Genomic DNA, 17,828 nt, shown 5'->3' with positions numbered 1-17,828 from the left:
GTGTCTGAAGTGAGCAATAATACAATACACTTTGCATAATCTTAGCAGCCCTTTTCTAAGGAGCTGATTACTTCTGAAAAGGGGAATTAATAACAGTTACATTTATGGGCAATTTTACAGAGCCCCTGCATTTTCTTCATCTGATGTGTTCACTGGTACAATATAATAGATTGGGTTGAAAGACAAGAGCCATGTCTACACTACGAGTGCTTTACTGGTATACTGTATAGGTAGGCTTGGAAGGATAGATTATCAGTATATTTCACTGTACACACAAACTGACAAAATATATTCCCATTGATAAAAGAAATTTGCAGATAAGCAACTTTTTTTTTTACTCTGCCTAAGAACTTGTTGAAGTTTGATTTAAGGATATAATATAGTTTGTATATTTTGACATGTGATGTTGACAATTTGTGTTTTAACAATGATAAAGCTTTAACTTTTTTAATCTCAACATCTACTGTCACAAAACAATGGGGGTTGACAATTATTTTACCACCATTCTATAATTTCCCGCAACTGTGAACATTTAAATAGATAAAAATAGAAAAACATGCTTAAAAATAAATATGATATCCATTGAAATTATAAAATAAAGATAGGCTTCGCAGAATTCAATGTTTGGTCTTTATGATTTCCTGGGAATTGATTGATGTTTGTTACAAATTTTTAAAAAATGCGTGAAAATTGGGTGCAAAAAAACAAACTTCACAGTTTTCTGGGTAAACATTGGGGGACCGGAGGACAAAAAAAAAACTAATTGAGAAAAGGAAGAGTACTTAAATCACAGCATTTATAAACTTAAGAGTACTTAAACTACAATAAACTGCTTTTACTTTATTTTATTTTATTTTACTTTACTTCAACACAACGTGCACAAGTGTGTGTATATCTACATCTTCTACTACATTGCCTCACTTTAACAGACAACTTTCGGTGGGGTGGCCTCTTCTCTTAGTTGTTCATAAACTTCAAAATTCCTTTTGTGCAGAAATTTTCAGTGCTTGATCTTGAATCAAAGATTAATTCCTTTTAGAACTCTGAGCAAAATCAATTCAGTTGAGTTATAAGAACTTGTCAGTGGGAAGAAGAGGAAAGATAATTTCCTGCATGTCATGATCAGAACTTGTACTCACAGAGGTCCAATGGTACAGTAACTCCTCACTTAACGTTGTAGTTATGTTCCTGAAAAATGTGACTTTAAGCGAAACGATGTTAAGCGAATCCAATTTCCCCATAAGAATTTATGTAAATGAGGGGGTTAGGTTCCTGGGAAAAAAATTTCACCAGACAAAAGACTATATTTTACACTCTCTCTCTCTCTCTCTCGCGTGCTCTAAGTTTTAAACAAACAATTTAATACTGGTACACAGTGATGATGATTGTGAAGCTTGGTTGAGGTGGAGGAGTCAGAGGATGGGATGTTTCCAGGGAATGCCTTACTGCTAAATGATGAACTAGCAATTGGCTGAGCCCTCAAGGGTTAACTCTCACACTCTACTGTACAAGGCAGCAGGAAAGTAGGGAGGGCAGACAGAGATGCACACCCTGTGTGTGTGAGTGAGAGAGAGATGTGCATTTCCCCTTTAAGTATGAAGAGTGGGGTCAGAAGTACACTGCCTTGTTAATTAGATCAGCAAGCTGAGACCAGACCGAAGCTGCAGCTGCTGCTGCCTGGAAGCTCCCTCTGTCTTGTGTTGCCCCTGCTCTATGGAAGATGGGGTAAGCGGGGTGCAGGAGCAGGGGGGAGGGGGACACCCTGACATTAGCCCCCCTCTTTCCCCCCCCCCCCCAGCAAGCAGGAGTCTCGGGGAGCAGCTCCAAGGCAGAGGGCAGGAGCAGCACATGGCAGTGTGGGGAGGGACAGCTGCAATTACTAGCCTGCTGGGCAGCTGCTGTACAGGGAACTTAGGGGAGCGGGGAGCTGATAGATGGGGGGCTGTCGGTCCACCCTGGTTCTAACCACCCACCAGCTAGCTCCACCGGGCTGCCCTTCCTGCAAGCAGTGGACAAAGCAGGCGGCTGCCAAACGACAACGTTAGAAGGGAGCATTGCACAACTTTAAAAGAGCATGTTCTCTAATTGATCAGCAACGTAACAATGTTAACTGGGACGACTTTAAGTGATGAGTTACTGTATTTAGACATGTGGCTAGTTTTCTACAAGATTTGAAAACAAGCTACGTGTATAAAAGGATAGATGTTTAAAGCCAGCAGCTTTGTGTAGCAGCATTAGTATTTTTTGTTTGCCCTTGAAAACTAGTACGCATTTTGAAGATACTGTGGCTGCACAGTTCCTAAGCACCACTGGATTGCAGCCACTCTACCTGCACTACATTGAAGGAACTTGGGTTTTTTCCTTAAATTTGTTGCTGCAATCTTTTGCACTTCCCTAAAGCATTGTCACATGTATATATTCTTGTATTGCTGTTTTCTTTGTTAAATGTAAATACAATATACCATACTATTCAGTGTGTGAAATGTTGCTAAACTAGGATTGTGGGACTGATTTGGGGATTCTGACTATATAGGTACTTGACTTCTCAACTTGCATGACTGCTAGATCTGTGAAATTAATATACTCTACCATTTTGTGGTACCTTAATAGAGTTGCATAGACTTTGCGAGTATACAGATTTTTTTTTTAACATTAGTAATACAAATGAAGCTGTTAACTGTTGCCTGTTTTTTAATTTTAGGGTGCAGTGTCTGGGTCAGTCCAGGCTTCAGATCGACTTATGAAAGAGCTCAGGGATATCTACAGATCACAGAGTTATAAAACAGGTAAGGTGCTCTACATTTCTCTCCTTAGAAATGCAAGTCAGAAGCTTTTTATCTCTTGGTAAATATCCTCTGCTAATAGCTCTTTGTTTTGTACTTTATTTCATTATAAAGTTTTTAATTTTTTTTTAATCTTCGCTTCAGATTTTGAAGTTGAATTACTTGAATTTTCTTTAAGCATTTCACCTGTAAATTTTTTTTTTCTGGCTTTCATATTTTTCTAACCTGGCTTCTTTGCTACATAAAATTTCATGTTAACAGTAGTAGCATTAATATAACCGCTTGAGTGCCGTCTAGAGGTGATGCTGAACACCACAGATCACATTGACTTTAGTGGGAATTGTGGTTTTTCAGCATCTCTTGGGATCTAGCCCTCACACCCCAGGTACATAGGGCAAAAATCTTGCAGTGCTGTCCTGGTCATGTGGTACTGCATGTTACATTTGAAGCAATTTAAATATTCCTAGCACACAAGGGATTGCACTTGATTCAAAAGCCCTTTTCTATTGAATGCAATAAGTGAGATTTAGTCTTAGCCATATTTTTATCTATCAGTTCTCCTTTGATAACACTCTCTGATGCTCAGATTCTGTATGCATAGTGTTGCACATACACGTCCTGCCCTTTCAACTACTGAAACTATTGAAAAACCATGGTTGTATGTTTATTTTGTAAACAAGTGTTCATCATTTACCCCAATAGATTAGCTTAGTCAGATAAAGGCTGGCTATCCTCTTTACTCCGTATATAGAAATTGCCTGAAATAGCACAACAGTGGGGTGAGTGGATTGTGTTGTCTGGTCGCTTTCTGTAGTGAGTAGAAGTTTTATAATATAGTTGTTATAGTAGATTCATCTGCTGTAACTTCCTGAGCAGAACATAGCCATACTGGCTCAGCCCTAATGTCTTATTTCTTGCCCACACAAGGGACAAGAGTACAGGTACAGGTCAGGGTGGGAATAGGGGGAATTCCTGATCAAAAGTCTTCGGATTTGCTTGTCTGACAGGAAAATGCCTGTCCCAGCTGTCAGGATAGGAAGCCTCGTTCTCAAGTAAATTAAAAAGAATGATTGCTGCTCTGATTTGTCGAAAGGCATTCTCTGCATTTTGCCTGTCCTATTTTGAGTTACTGTGCCAGTTTTCTCATTCTAATGTGGCTGACCCTCACTCAGTGGCTTTGGTATTTTAATTTATATTTAAGAAAGGACAAAACTGAACAAGTAAGACCACCAGTCTGAGACTGTCTCCGTTCCATTTCAGAATATTTACTTTAATGTTATTATGGATTTCCTATATTTATCTGGTTTGAAATACAGATCTGATCATACAGAATAGTGCTAATCTCATGCTGCCTGCTGCTGTTGAGTGTTCATTTTGTGACACGATCCACCACTGTCTTTTTGTTCAGATTACCCCTTCAAGCCAGTAGAGACTAGTCAGTGGGGCTGAGAAGAATCTACAGTTAGGCCATTTGCTCTTATCTGCATTAAGTCATGGAGTGTGCTTTGCTGTCTATGTGGGGATTTCAGGTTTATTTTAGGAAAGCCATTTCCATCAAGAGCAGTATTCTTTTGAAAGGCAGGAAGCCTGGTTGCTAAAGTCTTCATTAAATATGCATGTGCACTGTCTCAGGTGGATTTAATGGTATTGAGTCATTTTAGATGCAACTACTGACCAGGGTGCCGTATTTCAATGCCTCTGTGAAGTGTTTAGCAGATTGTCAACCTATAGACTGGCATAATGGGCCAATTTGCTAAGATTATGCTACTGTGTGGAGTGAAAGTATTGAAACCATGTGACTGTCGAATACTGTAGCCTGAGAGCCCTATAGATAATTTTTTTTCTTCCTACTGATTGTCTTGGTGTTAGAGGACTGAGAATGTACAAATCGTGGTCTCTAAAAGTTCTGCATGCACTTGTCTGTGTCTTTGCTGTGATGCCACATATCTAGTTTGAACATAGTTTTATAAGAAAGAAGTCTGAGAGTGTATTTTGACAGCTGAGTGGCTTGGTCATCCATAGCTCACAGATTTGCACCAACACTAACAATTCCAAATGCAAAGATCCTAGAATAATAACTCATAATTGATTACCAGTGATAAAATCATAGCCTTGGGTATCAAAGAATCAGATGGTGGAAGTGATTACTGGAGTTGTATATTCCTTCAGAAAGGAATGAGATTTCTACAGATTGCATAGTTACCAGACTCTCCTGTTGGAATTATAATCTTCAGACTATTCCTGCCTGTGTAATTATGTGATTTTTATCCATGTAAAAATTACATCTTTAAAAACATACCAGTCTTGCCTTATACGGTAAAAGGTTTACTTGACTGTTTATGTATTCCCTGTACTTAATATACTGACTCCTTAAAATGCTTTGGTGAAGTTTAGTTATGTAAGGCAGCAGGCACATTTTCAGTATAATCTGTAATTTTAATTTGTACAATAAACAGTTTAAACATACACAGATCAGAGTCCCAAATCATGCTGTTTACAGGCTGCCAGAGACTGACATCCTTTTGTTTGCTGCTGGAGTGTCCGTCACTACCCACTGTGATAGCAACCCCCTTTTTTTATTTTCTATTCAGTGGTTACCTTTCTGGCAACATTGATTGGATCAGCCCCCACCTGCAAATTAGGAAATTGTTGGTTTGGATTAACGTGCATAATACTAATCTTTGTGCATACGTACAGGAGATGAAGCCTGTTCAGCATTGAATGAGTTGTGGCTATAGAAGTTAGGAAATATGAAGAGAACAGAAGTGGAAAAATTCTAGAATGGGAAAGGACACCCTTGATTTGTGTGGTATTCCCATTTGAAACTATTAGGAGATACAGATATTGACTTTTTTGTAACCTTATTCTGAAAGTACTTATGGTTATCTAAGGGAAAGCACATCTTGAATTGAGGCTCTTATCCCTTGATATATCTGATAGATTAATTGTTGCTTATAGCCACAGACTGGCCTGGTCAGGCACTTAAAAGGATATAACAGATTTTATATGCTTTTCCTTATTAAAGATGATAAAACATAACCTGTTTGGGATGGTGTTACACAGTTAATTCAGAACAGTACATTCTGGTTCCTAAATAACTTCTCTAATGCTTCCACAGGGATTTATTCAGTGGAACTTGTAAATGACAGCCTGTATGAGTGGCACGTTAAACTTCTAAAGTAAGTTTACATTTTTTTTTAAAACTCTCTCTCCTAAAGAACCCATTTTAATGCTGCTACACAGATTACAATATGGAATTGACACTGTCTAGCTAGAATGTACTATGAAGGCTTCCTGGATAGAGGTCTTTGGAATTTAATGCAGACTGAACTGAACTGCATTGGTAGAGCTGGCACTGAATACACCTGAATTTACACTGTCAAACCAGTGCTCTTTTACCATAATTTTTGACCACCAAGATTCTCTCCCCAAACCCTTACAAAATGGTGAACCTGTCGTACTGAATAATTTTTTAACTTGAAGAATAAATAGGTTTTGATCCTTTTTGAGTTATACAAAAGAACAGAACTGTTTTACTGGCATTAGCAGCTTTTATTGTTATGACTCAACAATGACATATGCCTAAAATGAAAAAAATACAATTCCAGGATATAGTCCTAATCACCTGTGTGTGAACTATGAAATGTAAACAAGATTGAAAATCTTAGGCTTTTTACTACACATGTTGGCCAATACTACTGACACATCTATACTTTTAATGTGTATATATCTTTTACCTTAAAAAATATTCCCAGAGCTGTTCCCTTGAAATCATCCCTGGTGATAGGGTAACATGCTAACCTACAGATTAACCTCTAAGAAGGAAAAACATACCCCAAACCAAGCTAGTTACATCTGTCCCCTAGAAGCGATGGAGTGGATCCCATCAGACTGCTATGAGGTTCTCCCAGAACTGCATGGACACACAGGACAACTGCTGTGAGGGAACACCCTCTCTGGATGGATCACTGACCCACCCCCAGCTGCCATGAGCACAAGCCTTGTTTCCCTCTCTGAGGGCTTGTCTACACTACACAGCTTTTAGCGACACAGCTATGTCGCTACAGCCATGCTGCTAAAAGTCGGGCAGTATAGCCGCTGTTTGTCGGTTCTCCTGCCGTCAAAAAACTTCCACCCGCAACGAGTGGCATTTGCGTTCTCCTGCTGACAAGGCTCTGTTCACACTGGCACTTGTCGTGGCAAAACTTTTGTCTTTCTGGGGGTTTAACACCTCTGAAAGACAAAATTGTGTCATTCAATTATCAGTGTAGACATAGCCTTAGTGTGGTTGTAGGCATTCAGAGAAGTGCTACTGGCTTCCAGTGGAATATCTACGGTCTTCAGCAAAGTGCTTGATGCATCCAGCACATATGTAACCAAACTTACAAGGAAGGGACTGTGTCTGTGTTCTTACTAAAAAGTGTATTGGGATGCCAGTTCTTGAGGTAGGATTAACCTAGCACTGCAAGAATTGATAACCAGGCTGCTAGCTATTTATAATCCTACCATCAGTGTCTGCCTACAAACAGGGTTGTTAAAATTGTGCTGATAGCAAAGACCGTTGGCTTTACTAATGCCACAGATGCAGAATTTCTGATTCAGTGGTAATCTAGAACTCTGCACTATACATCAAATGTAACTCGTTCAGTTAGTAAACATTGAAGGTTTGAGTACGAGTGTAAAAATCTCTTCATTTAAAAGCATTTAACTTTTAGAAGGATACCAAATTTCAGTGACGAGAAAATAAATTACTATTTTCAAACAAAAGGGTTTTTTATTTTGAATGTCTGCATTTCAAATCCTTGAATAACATAAATCTGGTAAGAACATGATACATCACAGTGAATCTTCTTGCTGCTACTTTCAACTGCAGAGTGTTTACCTGGCATTTGTGCTTTGATTAAGAATTGTAAAAGTTAACTGAAACTGCAAGAACATTAAAGGAGATAAAGGAACTCTTAAAGGGTAATTTCTCTTCTATAGAAAGCCAAATGATTCATTTCATTCTGTTTTGCTTTTCCCACCTGTTTAATTCCTAGAGTTGATCCTGACAGCCCGTTACATAGTGATCTTCAGGTCTTAAAAGAAAAAGAAGGTGTAGAATACATTTTGCTCAACTTCTCATTTAAGGTAAATGAGTATCAGTAGAGTACTGAGAGGAAATTTTTACTATCTGGATGTAGAAATCATTTTAAATGGTAGTAGGCCATGTGCTCTATTTCGGGGTTCTCAAACTTCATTGCACTGCGACCCCCTTCTGACAACAAAAATTACTTCACAACCCCAGAAGAGGGGACTGAAGTCTGAGCCTGCCCAAGCCCCACTGCCCCGGGTTGGGAGGCCAAAGCCCAAGCCCACTGCCTTGGGCATGGGGGGCCAAAGCTGAAGCTCAAGGGCTTCAGCCCCAGGCAGCAGGCCTGCAACCTGAGCCCTGCCGCCCAGGGCTGAAGCCCTTGGGCTTTGGCTTCGGCCCTGGGCAGTGGGGCTCAGGCTTCGGTCCCGGGCCTCAGCAAATCTAAGCCAGCCATGACGACCCCATTCAAAGGGGGTGGCGACCCACTTTGGGGTCCTGACCCACAGTTTGAGAACCGCTGCTCTGTTTGAAGGATGATGGTATAGCTTTCAAAAACAGATACGATTTTTAATATATTACTGTACTGTCACATTCCAAGGCTGATGTTCTGCTAGAAGTAATGTAAACTTCTACATGAATGCAAGATGAAGATTTAACTTTTCAAACTTTATAAACTATGCATTTCCCAAAGAATAAATTGAAATATCCTTTTCTTACTGGAAATCAGTGTTGCAGCATAGCTTTTAACTCTATACTTTGTTGTGCTTTTCAGGATAATTTTCCTTTTGATCCACCCTTTGTGCGAGTGGTATCTCCTGTGCTCACGGGAGGGTAAGTTTTTTTTTTTTTTTAACTCTGACTTGTATAAAAAGGTTTTGTAGTAGAAACTATGCTGAAGACACCCTTGATTTCTGGGAACTACAACCGGATTTTAAGGCAAGACCCCACAATGTATATTGGTGAACTGCTGTCGGATAGGAGACTATGACAACGCTCAGGAAATGAGAGACAGGCAGACACCGAGATTTGCGTCTCAATCACTGCTAATTCAAACCAGTGAGCTAAAGTAGCTTCCAGCTAGCTGCCTATATGAAATGTGTTGGTTTAGTCCATTGTGATGTTGCAAAGTGTGTGTGTACACTAATTCTTTTCCCTAGAACTTCCTGCTATTGACGTTGGCCGTAGCAATGATAGGTGTAACAGTAAGGATAACTGCCAGTGTCGTTACCTCCATGTGATTTAATCCTGCTCTGCTCAGAGCAGATGACGTGGTGGTTATAACGCTGCTGGCCAGTCTGTACTGGCTTTCACACTGGTGGAGCTGCATCTCTGTAACAGTGGGGAGTTTTAGGGGAAAAGTTAGTGCAAACATAGCCCAGAAGCATGAAACTTGATGACGATGACCTTCTTACTCCTAAGGGTGATTCCTTTAGAGTATTACTGAAGTACGTTGGCTGGGCGGTGTTGGGGAAGCTTATAGATATTTATTGGGACGGGATGGAATTCGGCATCAGTGTTGTAGGAAGGTAAGTGACAGTTCTTATTTAAAAAAAATTCTGAATTTAGTGGAAACTGGTACTGATTCTGACTCTGCCGTAGCCTATTGTCAACCTTAATTCGAGAAATAGTAATTTTGAATTGTAGACATGACTGCTGCTGTCACACAAATAAATATATAAAAAGTAATATGAAAACAGTGCATTCATTACCCATTTAGAAGCGCACTCTCTTCCTTAAACTGATTCTTCCTGGTGCAAAATTGCTGGTAAAGAAAAGGTTAGTAGCTCTAAAGGTCTAGATTTTTCATGACTATCGCAGAGGAATGTAACACAATTCCAGCTTCGGAAATGTGTCCAGCATGCTCCTGATAGTCCAGATGAAGGAGAACATTCTGCACTTTGTGGGCTTAAAACTCCCGTTACTCCATCCCATTCCCTTTGTTGCCCTGGCATGTTGTGAATTGCTGATGTTCATTCAGAGTGACTTTGCAGTATGTATAGTGCATGCTGGGGAGTTATTTGGTTTAGAAGTGACAAAATGCTTGAGAAGGTAAGTTTTAAGATTAAATAATGAATGCCCCTCTAGCCTGTCTCTTCTGTGAAGAGGAGGCCATTGCACATACTTGTAAAGTTGCTGGAATTGTGTTAAATTCCTTTTTGGAAGTAACTCTAAAAAACTATCCATTTGTACTATGTCTACAATAGAGCCATCAAAAATAGCATCCCTCTGCCACATTTTTCAATTCTGACTGTGTAAACTGTCCAGACTAGCTGAGTCACGGATTCTCACTAAGACTTTCCTTGTGGTTGGACAAAGCAAATTAGTTTCTCTCGTCTCTAGACATCATTCTGCTCTATATAAATAAATGTATATAGCTAACATACTGCAATATATTGCCCTTGCAAGTGCTGTCTAATTTTTTATAGCTGAGCAAACAGTGTGACAGACTAACTCATAACAGCCTGAGGGTATGACTGCATAGTAATCTCTTTACTAACTGGTCTTGAAAGATGCCAAATAAAAGCCATGTTGAATTCAAAATTTCTAATCTAACATTTATTTTTAGGTATGTCCTGGGTGGGGGTGCATTATGCATGGAACTTCTTACTAAACAGGTGAATATAAAATCAAAATCTTTTGTATTTTCTTTGTGTGTTTGTTTGTTTTTTTAATTGTCAAGAGTAATGGCGGAAGGGTGCAATGCTTAGTTGGAAAAAAAAAAAAGGTGATTGTAATAGCAGTTAGCATCCTGACTAGAACAAATAATATTTCTTAAGAACAGTAATAAGAAGGTGTTTTTGTATGTGAGCTTAAACACCACCGCCTGTTAGGATCAAAGGGCCAAATCATACACTCCTGTGGAAATGCTTGCCGTAGGGGAACAAGGTCCAGGAAGCTTGAGCTCTGTAAGGGTCACCTTACTGAACTTGCATCAGATCTTCCTCTTTACCCTGGAGGGACTGGGGAGGGAGAGGAAACAGGAAGTGCTGTTCTTTCTCCCCATCCCAAACTTGGTGGATTCCTGGAATCTGTGAGAGAGGGAACCCCAGGTCCAGTAAAAGGCGAGATCACTTTGTCCTGCTCCTTTGAAACCCCCCCCCTTCTACCCTAGCAGCTGCCCCACAAAATCCGATATGGGGGTGCAGGTGCTGAGCTTCGGTGAATGCTGCTTCAAGCAGCTTTAATTTAGGAGTAGATAGCTGCTGCCTATGGAAAGAAGATTGCAGTGGACAGCATCTCCCCTACAAATATAGCTCCTGTAAAAGTCTAGTAGAGACTTGTGTGAACCCTGGAAAGGTAAAACAGTGCCAGAGAGGCTGCCCAGCTGTGTGGAAACAGGATCTTTTTGCTCACTTAATTGCTTAATTGAGTCATTAAAAGCAGTCTTTTAAAGCTGTAATTGCTATTGTAAAGCTAGCTGAAAATTAGTAGAATTCTATAATGTAGTTGTGTTTTTCTTTGTTTTTTGTCTTACCAGATTCTGGAAATGTGTGCAACTTGGCTTTTTCCTTTTTCCTCCAAGCTCTTTATGCTAACATAGTTTACTTTAGTTTCTTGTGTTTCTCTTGGGAATAACTAATTGTTTTATAGTTTTTAAAAGCTATTAACCAAAAATACCATGGTTTGCTAGAGTTTAGCAAAAAGAAACATACTTTCCAGAGTGGATTTGCAAGGTGAGCGTAAGAATACAAGCACATATTCTGTAGAAGTATTTCCTTCTTCCTTTAGGGCTGGAGTAGTGCCTATTCAATAGAATCGGTCATCATGCAGATCAATGCCACTTTAGTCAAAGGAAAAGCCAGAGTACAGTTTGGAGCCAATAAGGTAAATATATTATGTATAATTATTGAAGTGACTTTTGTGTTGTGGGTAGATACTTGTTTTATTTTCCATTTTATGTTGACTCTTATAGAAAGCTCAAATATAAAACAGCTGTTGGTTTAAAGATTAAATTAAGGTCCATATAAACTTTTGATTCACTTTTTGTGTGCTGAAACATATTGGTGTATTTGTGGCTAGTTTGCTGGAAATGAACGATATGGGTTTGTTAGGAAACAATGTGTGTGTGGGCCAGAGGACAAATATTTTTTTTACATGGAAGGGTCAAAGAAGCAGGTGAAGCTCCTACTGTCCTCTTTCTGGCTTCTATTAGGCCTGGTCCCCACTAACCCCCCACTTCGGACTAAGGTACGCAAATTCAGCTACGTTAATAACGTAGCTGAATTCGAAGTACCTTAGTCCGAACTTACCGCGGGTCCAGACGCGGCAGGGAGGCTCCCCCGTCGATGCCGCGTACTCCTCTCGCCGAGCTGGAGTACCGGCGTCGACGGCGAGCACTTCCGGGATCGATTTATCGCATCTAAACCAGACGCGATAAATCGATCCCAGAACATCGATTGCCTGCCGCCGGACCCTCCGGTAAGTGTAGACGTACCCTTTGTAATTTAATGCAACATAAACTTCAGCCTGAACTTTCTCCCAAGATTGACTCTTCTTAAGGCCAGTGGTCTGTCACTCTGTCCCTAGTTCTCTGCTCCTGAGGACAGGCTCTAACCCTTCTTAAATTCTGATTGGTGCTAACTGAATCCATCTTGTATTTTCATGCCAGGATGAGTGAGGAGCCCTGCATCCCTATGCAGGATTCTGGAGCATGTCACTCTGGTACAGGGAGGTTGTTGTATCCAAACTAACTTTAAACAACTTTTTGCCTTCTCTTGGTAGTTGAGAAAAAGTATCTGAAGAAAGCTTTTTGGTAAACACTAAATAATATTTTAATAAAGGATGAAAAATTAATGAAATAACTATCCTAGATCTTTGTATGTGACTCTAAAAGTTGTCTGATCTTACCACTATTAAGGGGACACCTGTTCTGTGTTTTAATAATGTATGCATAGAAACAGACTAGTAATTCACCATAAAACAAGAGACAAACCATGTTGTTAGGTATTCTTTAAAATGTTTACCCAGGTCCCACTTTCAAGGTGGTTTAGGCACTTAATTCTAAGTCCCATGGACCTTTCGTAAGGGCTTAAGTTATGAATGAATTAGATCACTTAGGCACCCTTAAAATGCATTTTACCCATTGCTTCTACTTGCCCTTTGGTAGGAGACCGCTGTCCTATTGGTCCAGTCCATTGACTGTTAAAAGTTAAGCAGTTTTGCTGTTCTTATCAACCTACATTTAATTTCCATCATGTCTTTCTTAGGGTGTTTCTAATTTAACACTGATCAGATGTGCATTGCTATGGTCAAGTGGAGTTCTAGGGTCTGCAGGTTATTTAGGCCTCACAGCTCCAAACTGTAGCACAAATTTGTGAACCATCTCAAATTTGTGAGCCTGCAAATTTTGGAGGCATTTCTGATATTGGGTGCATGCAAACTGTGCCATTTGCACTTCTGCCTGCTCCACTTTTTTAAAAATAATTTCTCACCCTGAGAGCCAGGTATTTAATATTACAAGCTTTGTGTGGAAGATGGCTAATTAGTTTGACAGTAAGAATCTTTTTAAACATATGTTAGGTAGGTTGACTTTTGAAATCTATCCACCTGGAATGTCCCTTACCCTAAAAGTCATTCATCTATGAAATGTTATGTCTACACTGCAATAAAACACCTGTGGCTGGCCTTTGCTAGCTGTCTGGGACCCCAGCTGCAGGACTTTAAAATTGCAGAGTAGATGTCTAGGCTCAGGCTGGAACCCAGGCTCTGGGGTCCTTCCCCCTTTCAGGGTCCCAGAGTCCAGGCTCTAGCCTGAGCCCAGAGGTCTACACTGCAATTTTATAGCCCTGCAGCCTGAGCCCCTCATACGCAAGTCAGCTGACACAGGCCAGCCAGAGGTGTTTTTATTGCAGTGTAGCCATACCATTACTGTCCTAATATTTGCCTGTATTGGCACTATGGAAAAATATTTTTTTAACTTGTACATGATTCAGAATGCAATGTCTTAAGAGAGTCTTTTTTTAGGGGGTCGTGAAATATGCTAGGTGCAAGAACAGCACTTTAATGCAATGCACTTTGAAACCTGAAGCCCTGTATTTTATCAGTTAGCAAGTCCCATCACACAGCCACTGTACATGGCTTTTTAGTATGATGAGAGCCAACTCTTCAGTCCCCGAGGCCATGGATTTTGCAGGTTAAGACTGTAGTTGGTTTTCTTGCATGGCACCTCTTAATAGACATTTTTTTTTTTTGTTCTACTTACAGTACTGTCTAACTTTTCAAACAGTTACTTTATGTGCTTAAGTGACTTGGTGTCACTTCTTGATGGTAGTATTAAATGACTTATTTTTCTTTCAGAACCAATATAATCTAGCAAGAGCACAGCAGTCCTATAAGTCTCTAGTACAAATACATGAGAAAAATGGTATGTAAATATTTACATTGTGCAATTTTGTATGTTCTTGTCTGTACAAATTGTACAGAGCATGGAAAAGATAGTAATGCTTGAAACTAATATAATTGCCATACAATACAAACTTTTACCTGGTTTATTTGTGATAAAGCACGAATGGCCTATACCTCTTCCCGTGCATTGAAGGGCCTATTTTGCATTTTGTTTCCACCCTGATTATCCAGAATGTTTTGTTGTTATGCCTGAAATGTTTAGATGCTTCTCTAGCAAATAGACTCTTCCGTTCTCCAAAGAGCTTATCTAAATATAGCGCAAGACAAGTGAAAGCAATAATCAATGAGAGAATGAAGTAGAAGGGAGGATCAAAGGTTGAAAATACATGGAAAGTACAAATTAAAACGTGTAGCCTGAAAACTGTTCAGTCTGGCTCTGAAGGCGGGGAGGTATGCTTTTCCCCCATACAAAACCAGTTGCCACCAGCTGGTGCTGCTGTTCACTACTTGCGTGGTAAGGTGGACATGGCTCCCTCTAGAAATTAGTATTATTACTTTCCAGCTTGAGTGAGCCACCTGGGAGTAGATAACTGATCTAATATCCCACATCATGATTTGGCATTGTTTTGCAACTAGACAATTCACCTAGACTTGTCATCTACTTTTAAAGTTGACAAGGCTCTTACAAAGAGAAGTACAGTAACTCCTCACTTAATGTTGTAGTTATGTTCCTGAAAAATGCGACTTTAAGTGAAACGATGTTAAGTGAATCCAATTTCCCCATAAGAATTAATGTAAATGGGGGGGTTAGGTTCCAGGGCAGTTTTCCCTACTCTGCAAGCACCAGGGGCAGGGGGGCTCAACCCTCAGCCCACCCACTCCACCCCTTCCCCCATGCCCCCACCCTTGACCCGCCTCTTCTCCCCCCCCACCTCCTCCCCCTTTACTTCGCACGCTGCATCCTGGCTCCTCCTCCCTCCCTTCTAAACGCCGCAAGCCAGCTGATTGCCGCATTTGGGAGGGAGGGGGGAGGCGCATCGAGTCCTCGCTCCTCTCTCCACCTCCTGCCTGGGGCAATCAGCTGGCTTGCCGCGTTCGGGAAGCAGGGGGGCCTGCGCGCTGAGTCCTCGCGCCTCCCCCCTCCCTCCTGCCTCCAAAACGCCGCAAGCCAGCTGATTGTCGTGGGCGGGGGTGCGGGGAGGCTGCCAGCTGTGGAAAAAGCAGGCAGCCAAACAACGTAAGAGTGGAGCATTGCACAACTTTAAATGAGTATGTTCCCTAATTGATCAGCAACGTAACGAAACAACGTTAAGCGGGACGACTTTAAGTGAGGGATTACTGTATCTATTATTTATACTGTCTTGCTTTGCTGACTTATTTATCAAAGAATCTTCATCTAGGGACAGGGTGTGATCCAGTGGTTAAAACCTGGTACTGGGAGCCAGGAGAGCTCTGTCTCAGTTGGACCTTGAATATGTTTTTCAGGGAAACTGAGGTGCACATCTGTACAATAAGCACGTCTTCTGCATCAGAGGAAGAGATGTGTATTGGAAATAGTTGATTCTAAAGCACTTTGAAATGTTATGATTAGCTGCTATTACTTGAGCTTTTTGGTTGTTTTTATTCTAAAAAAGTCAATATGGCTCTCTGTTTTAGTTCTACCTATACACTACAGTGATTACCAATATACAAAGCATTCACAGTATTAAAGATGTTTAAAGGCTTCTTTGTTAACTTATGGCTACTATAGGTCCTCAGGAACAGCTTAAGTAGGCACTGTACTAATCATACAAAATTTGAGGCAGATCTCTTAAAACTTTTGCTAGCGTGGTGGGTAGAATTAAATAGATACTTTGATTTTAGCAGTGTCCATTTAAAAAAAAAAAGTGCACACTTTGGTGTCACAGACTGAACCGTCACATGATCAGAAGTTATTCTGGGTATGTAGCAACTGAAATATATATTGAAAGGTAAATTGCTTAGTTGGCATTTCTGAACTTGCTGTTACAGTTCATCATTCCCATTCCGTCCTCAGCGGGATGAAACAGACTTGTAACACCAGGAACATCTTGGTCTATATTTTCAAACACTTGTGCAAAAGTTGAGCATGTACTTGCAAAATAGGATATTCATATGCATATACACCTCTACCCCGATATAACACGAATTCGGAAATAATGCGATAAAACAGTGCTTCGGGAGGGGCGGGGGGTGGCCTGCGCACTCCGGCGGATCAAAGCAAGTTCAATATAACACGGTTTCACCTATAACGCGGTAAGATATTTTGGCTCCCGAGGACAGCGTTATATCGGGGTAGAGGTGTACCAATATAATCAAACAAATGACACTATGCAAGGCTTGCAGGATTGAAAATCATAGAAATGTAGGACAGGAAGGGACCTCGACAGATCATCTAGTCCAGTCCCCTGCACTGAGGCAGGACTAAGTATTATCTAGACCATCCCTGACAGCTGTTTGTCTAAACCTGTTCTTAATAACCTCCAATGACAGAGATTCCACAGCCTCCCTAGGTAACTTATTCCTGTGCTTAACTACCCTTACAATTGGGAAGGTTTTCCTAATGTCTAACCTAAATTTCCATTGCTGCAATTTTAAGCCCATTACTTCTTGTCCTGTCTCCAGTGGTTAAAGAGAACAATTTATCACCCTCCTCTTTATAACAATCTTTTACATACTTGAAGACTGTTATGTCTCTTCTCCAGACTAAAACCCAGTTTTTCAATCTTTCCTCATAGTCATGTTTCTAGATCTTTAATCATTTTTGTTGCTCTCCTTTGGACTTTCTCCAACTTGTCCATCTTTTCTGAAGTGTGATGCCCAGAACTGGTCACAATACTCCAGTTTTGAGGCCTTGTAAGTGCTGAGTAGAGTGGAAGAATTACTTTTCATGTCTTGCTTACAACATTCCTGCTAATACATCCCAGAATCTGGGCCTTTGTCTTAACTAAAGCAGATGGAAACTAGATCACATTACTCTTTGCGGTCTATATTGGTGTCTTAAGATTTGTCTAATTCAGCAGGATGGCTGCTGCTAACAGGAGCTCAATATTAATGCTTTATTTTCAAATATAAATACTGTGTCTGATCTTGCAAGGTGATGAGTGCTTTAACTCCCACTGAAATCAATAGGAGTTTAGGGTCTGTGGTGGATTGGTCTAGTTTTCAAATACAATTTAAATTTTAATTATACATCAAAATAGAGCCTAAAGCTGTCTCGCACTAAAGTTAAGAGTGCTTAATGTGTTTCTTTGTTCTTCTATAGGCTGGTACACTCCTCCAAAAGAAGATGGTTAATATTGTGGACTGTTGTACACCTGGACCAATGTCAAACAGCTCTTTTTTATTTCTTTCCAACACACACACAGACTCAAGCTACGAGTGCCCCTATAACAGCCGTACTGAAGACTTTAGCTATTAGATAAGTTAGTGGATAATCTGTCAACTGACACATCCAGTATAATTTACAGCCTTACCATTTTGCTCTTATTAGGTATCTTGGACTGAGCAGTTTTGGCCTTTACTGTATTTGTCCCTATGGATTAAGCATATTTGGGCCACTCCCTTCCTTCTCCATTTTTGTTTAAAAGTGCAAACTTTTTAAAGCT

General features: G+C 40.3%; 1 protein-coding gene across 2 annotated transcripts in view; it reads left to right on the top strand.

The window, feature by feature from the left end:
• The window catches only part of UBE2Q2 (ubiquitin conjugating enzyme E2 Q2), an 80,976-nt gene extending 63,381 nt beyond the window's left edge, over positions 1 to 17,595 (top strand). For both annotated transcript variants that reach the window (XM_065411501.1, XM_065411502.1), the window contains exons 6-13: positions 2,702 to 2,786; positions 5,902 to 5,962; positions 7,823 to 7,913; positions 8,630 to 8,688; positions 10,424 to 10,472; positions 11,587 to 11,682; positions 14,155 to 14,221; positions 17,486 to 17,595. In XM_065411501.1, the coding sequence (XP_065267573.1) occupies positions 2,702 to 2,786; positions 5,902 to 5,962; positions 7,823 to 7,913; positions 8,630 to 8,688; positions 10,424 to 10,472; positions 11,587 to 11,682; positions 14,155 to 14,221; positions 17,486 to 17,517 (540 nt within the window). In that variant the 3' untranslated portion in view covers positions 17,518 to 17,595. The remainder of the gene's footprint in view (positions 1 to 2,701; positions 2,787 to 5,901; positions 5,963 to 7,822; positions 7,914 to 8,629; positions 8,689 to 10,423; positions 10,473 to 11,586; positions 11,683 to 14,154; positions 14,222 to 17,485) is intronic.
• The last annotated feature ends 233 nt before the right edge of the window (positions 17,596 to 17,828 follow it).

The sequence above is a fragment of the Emys orbicularis genome, chromosome 10 (genome assembly GCF_028017835.1).
Source record: "Emys orbicularis isolate rEmyOrb1 chromosome 10, rEmyOrb1.hap1, whole genome shotgun sequence".
In the NCBI taxonomy this organism is placed as follows: Eukaryota; Metazoa; Chordata; order Testudines; family Emydidae; genus Emys; species Emys orbicularis.
Note: the sequence above shows the minus strand (reverse complement) of the source record. Positions and strands in the feature narration are given on the sequence as shown.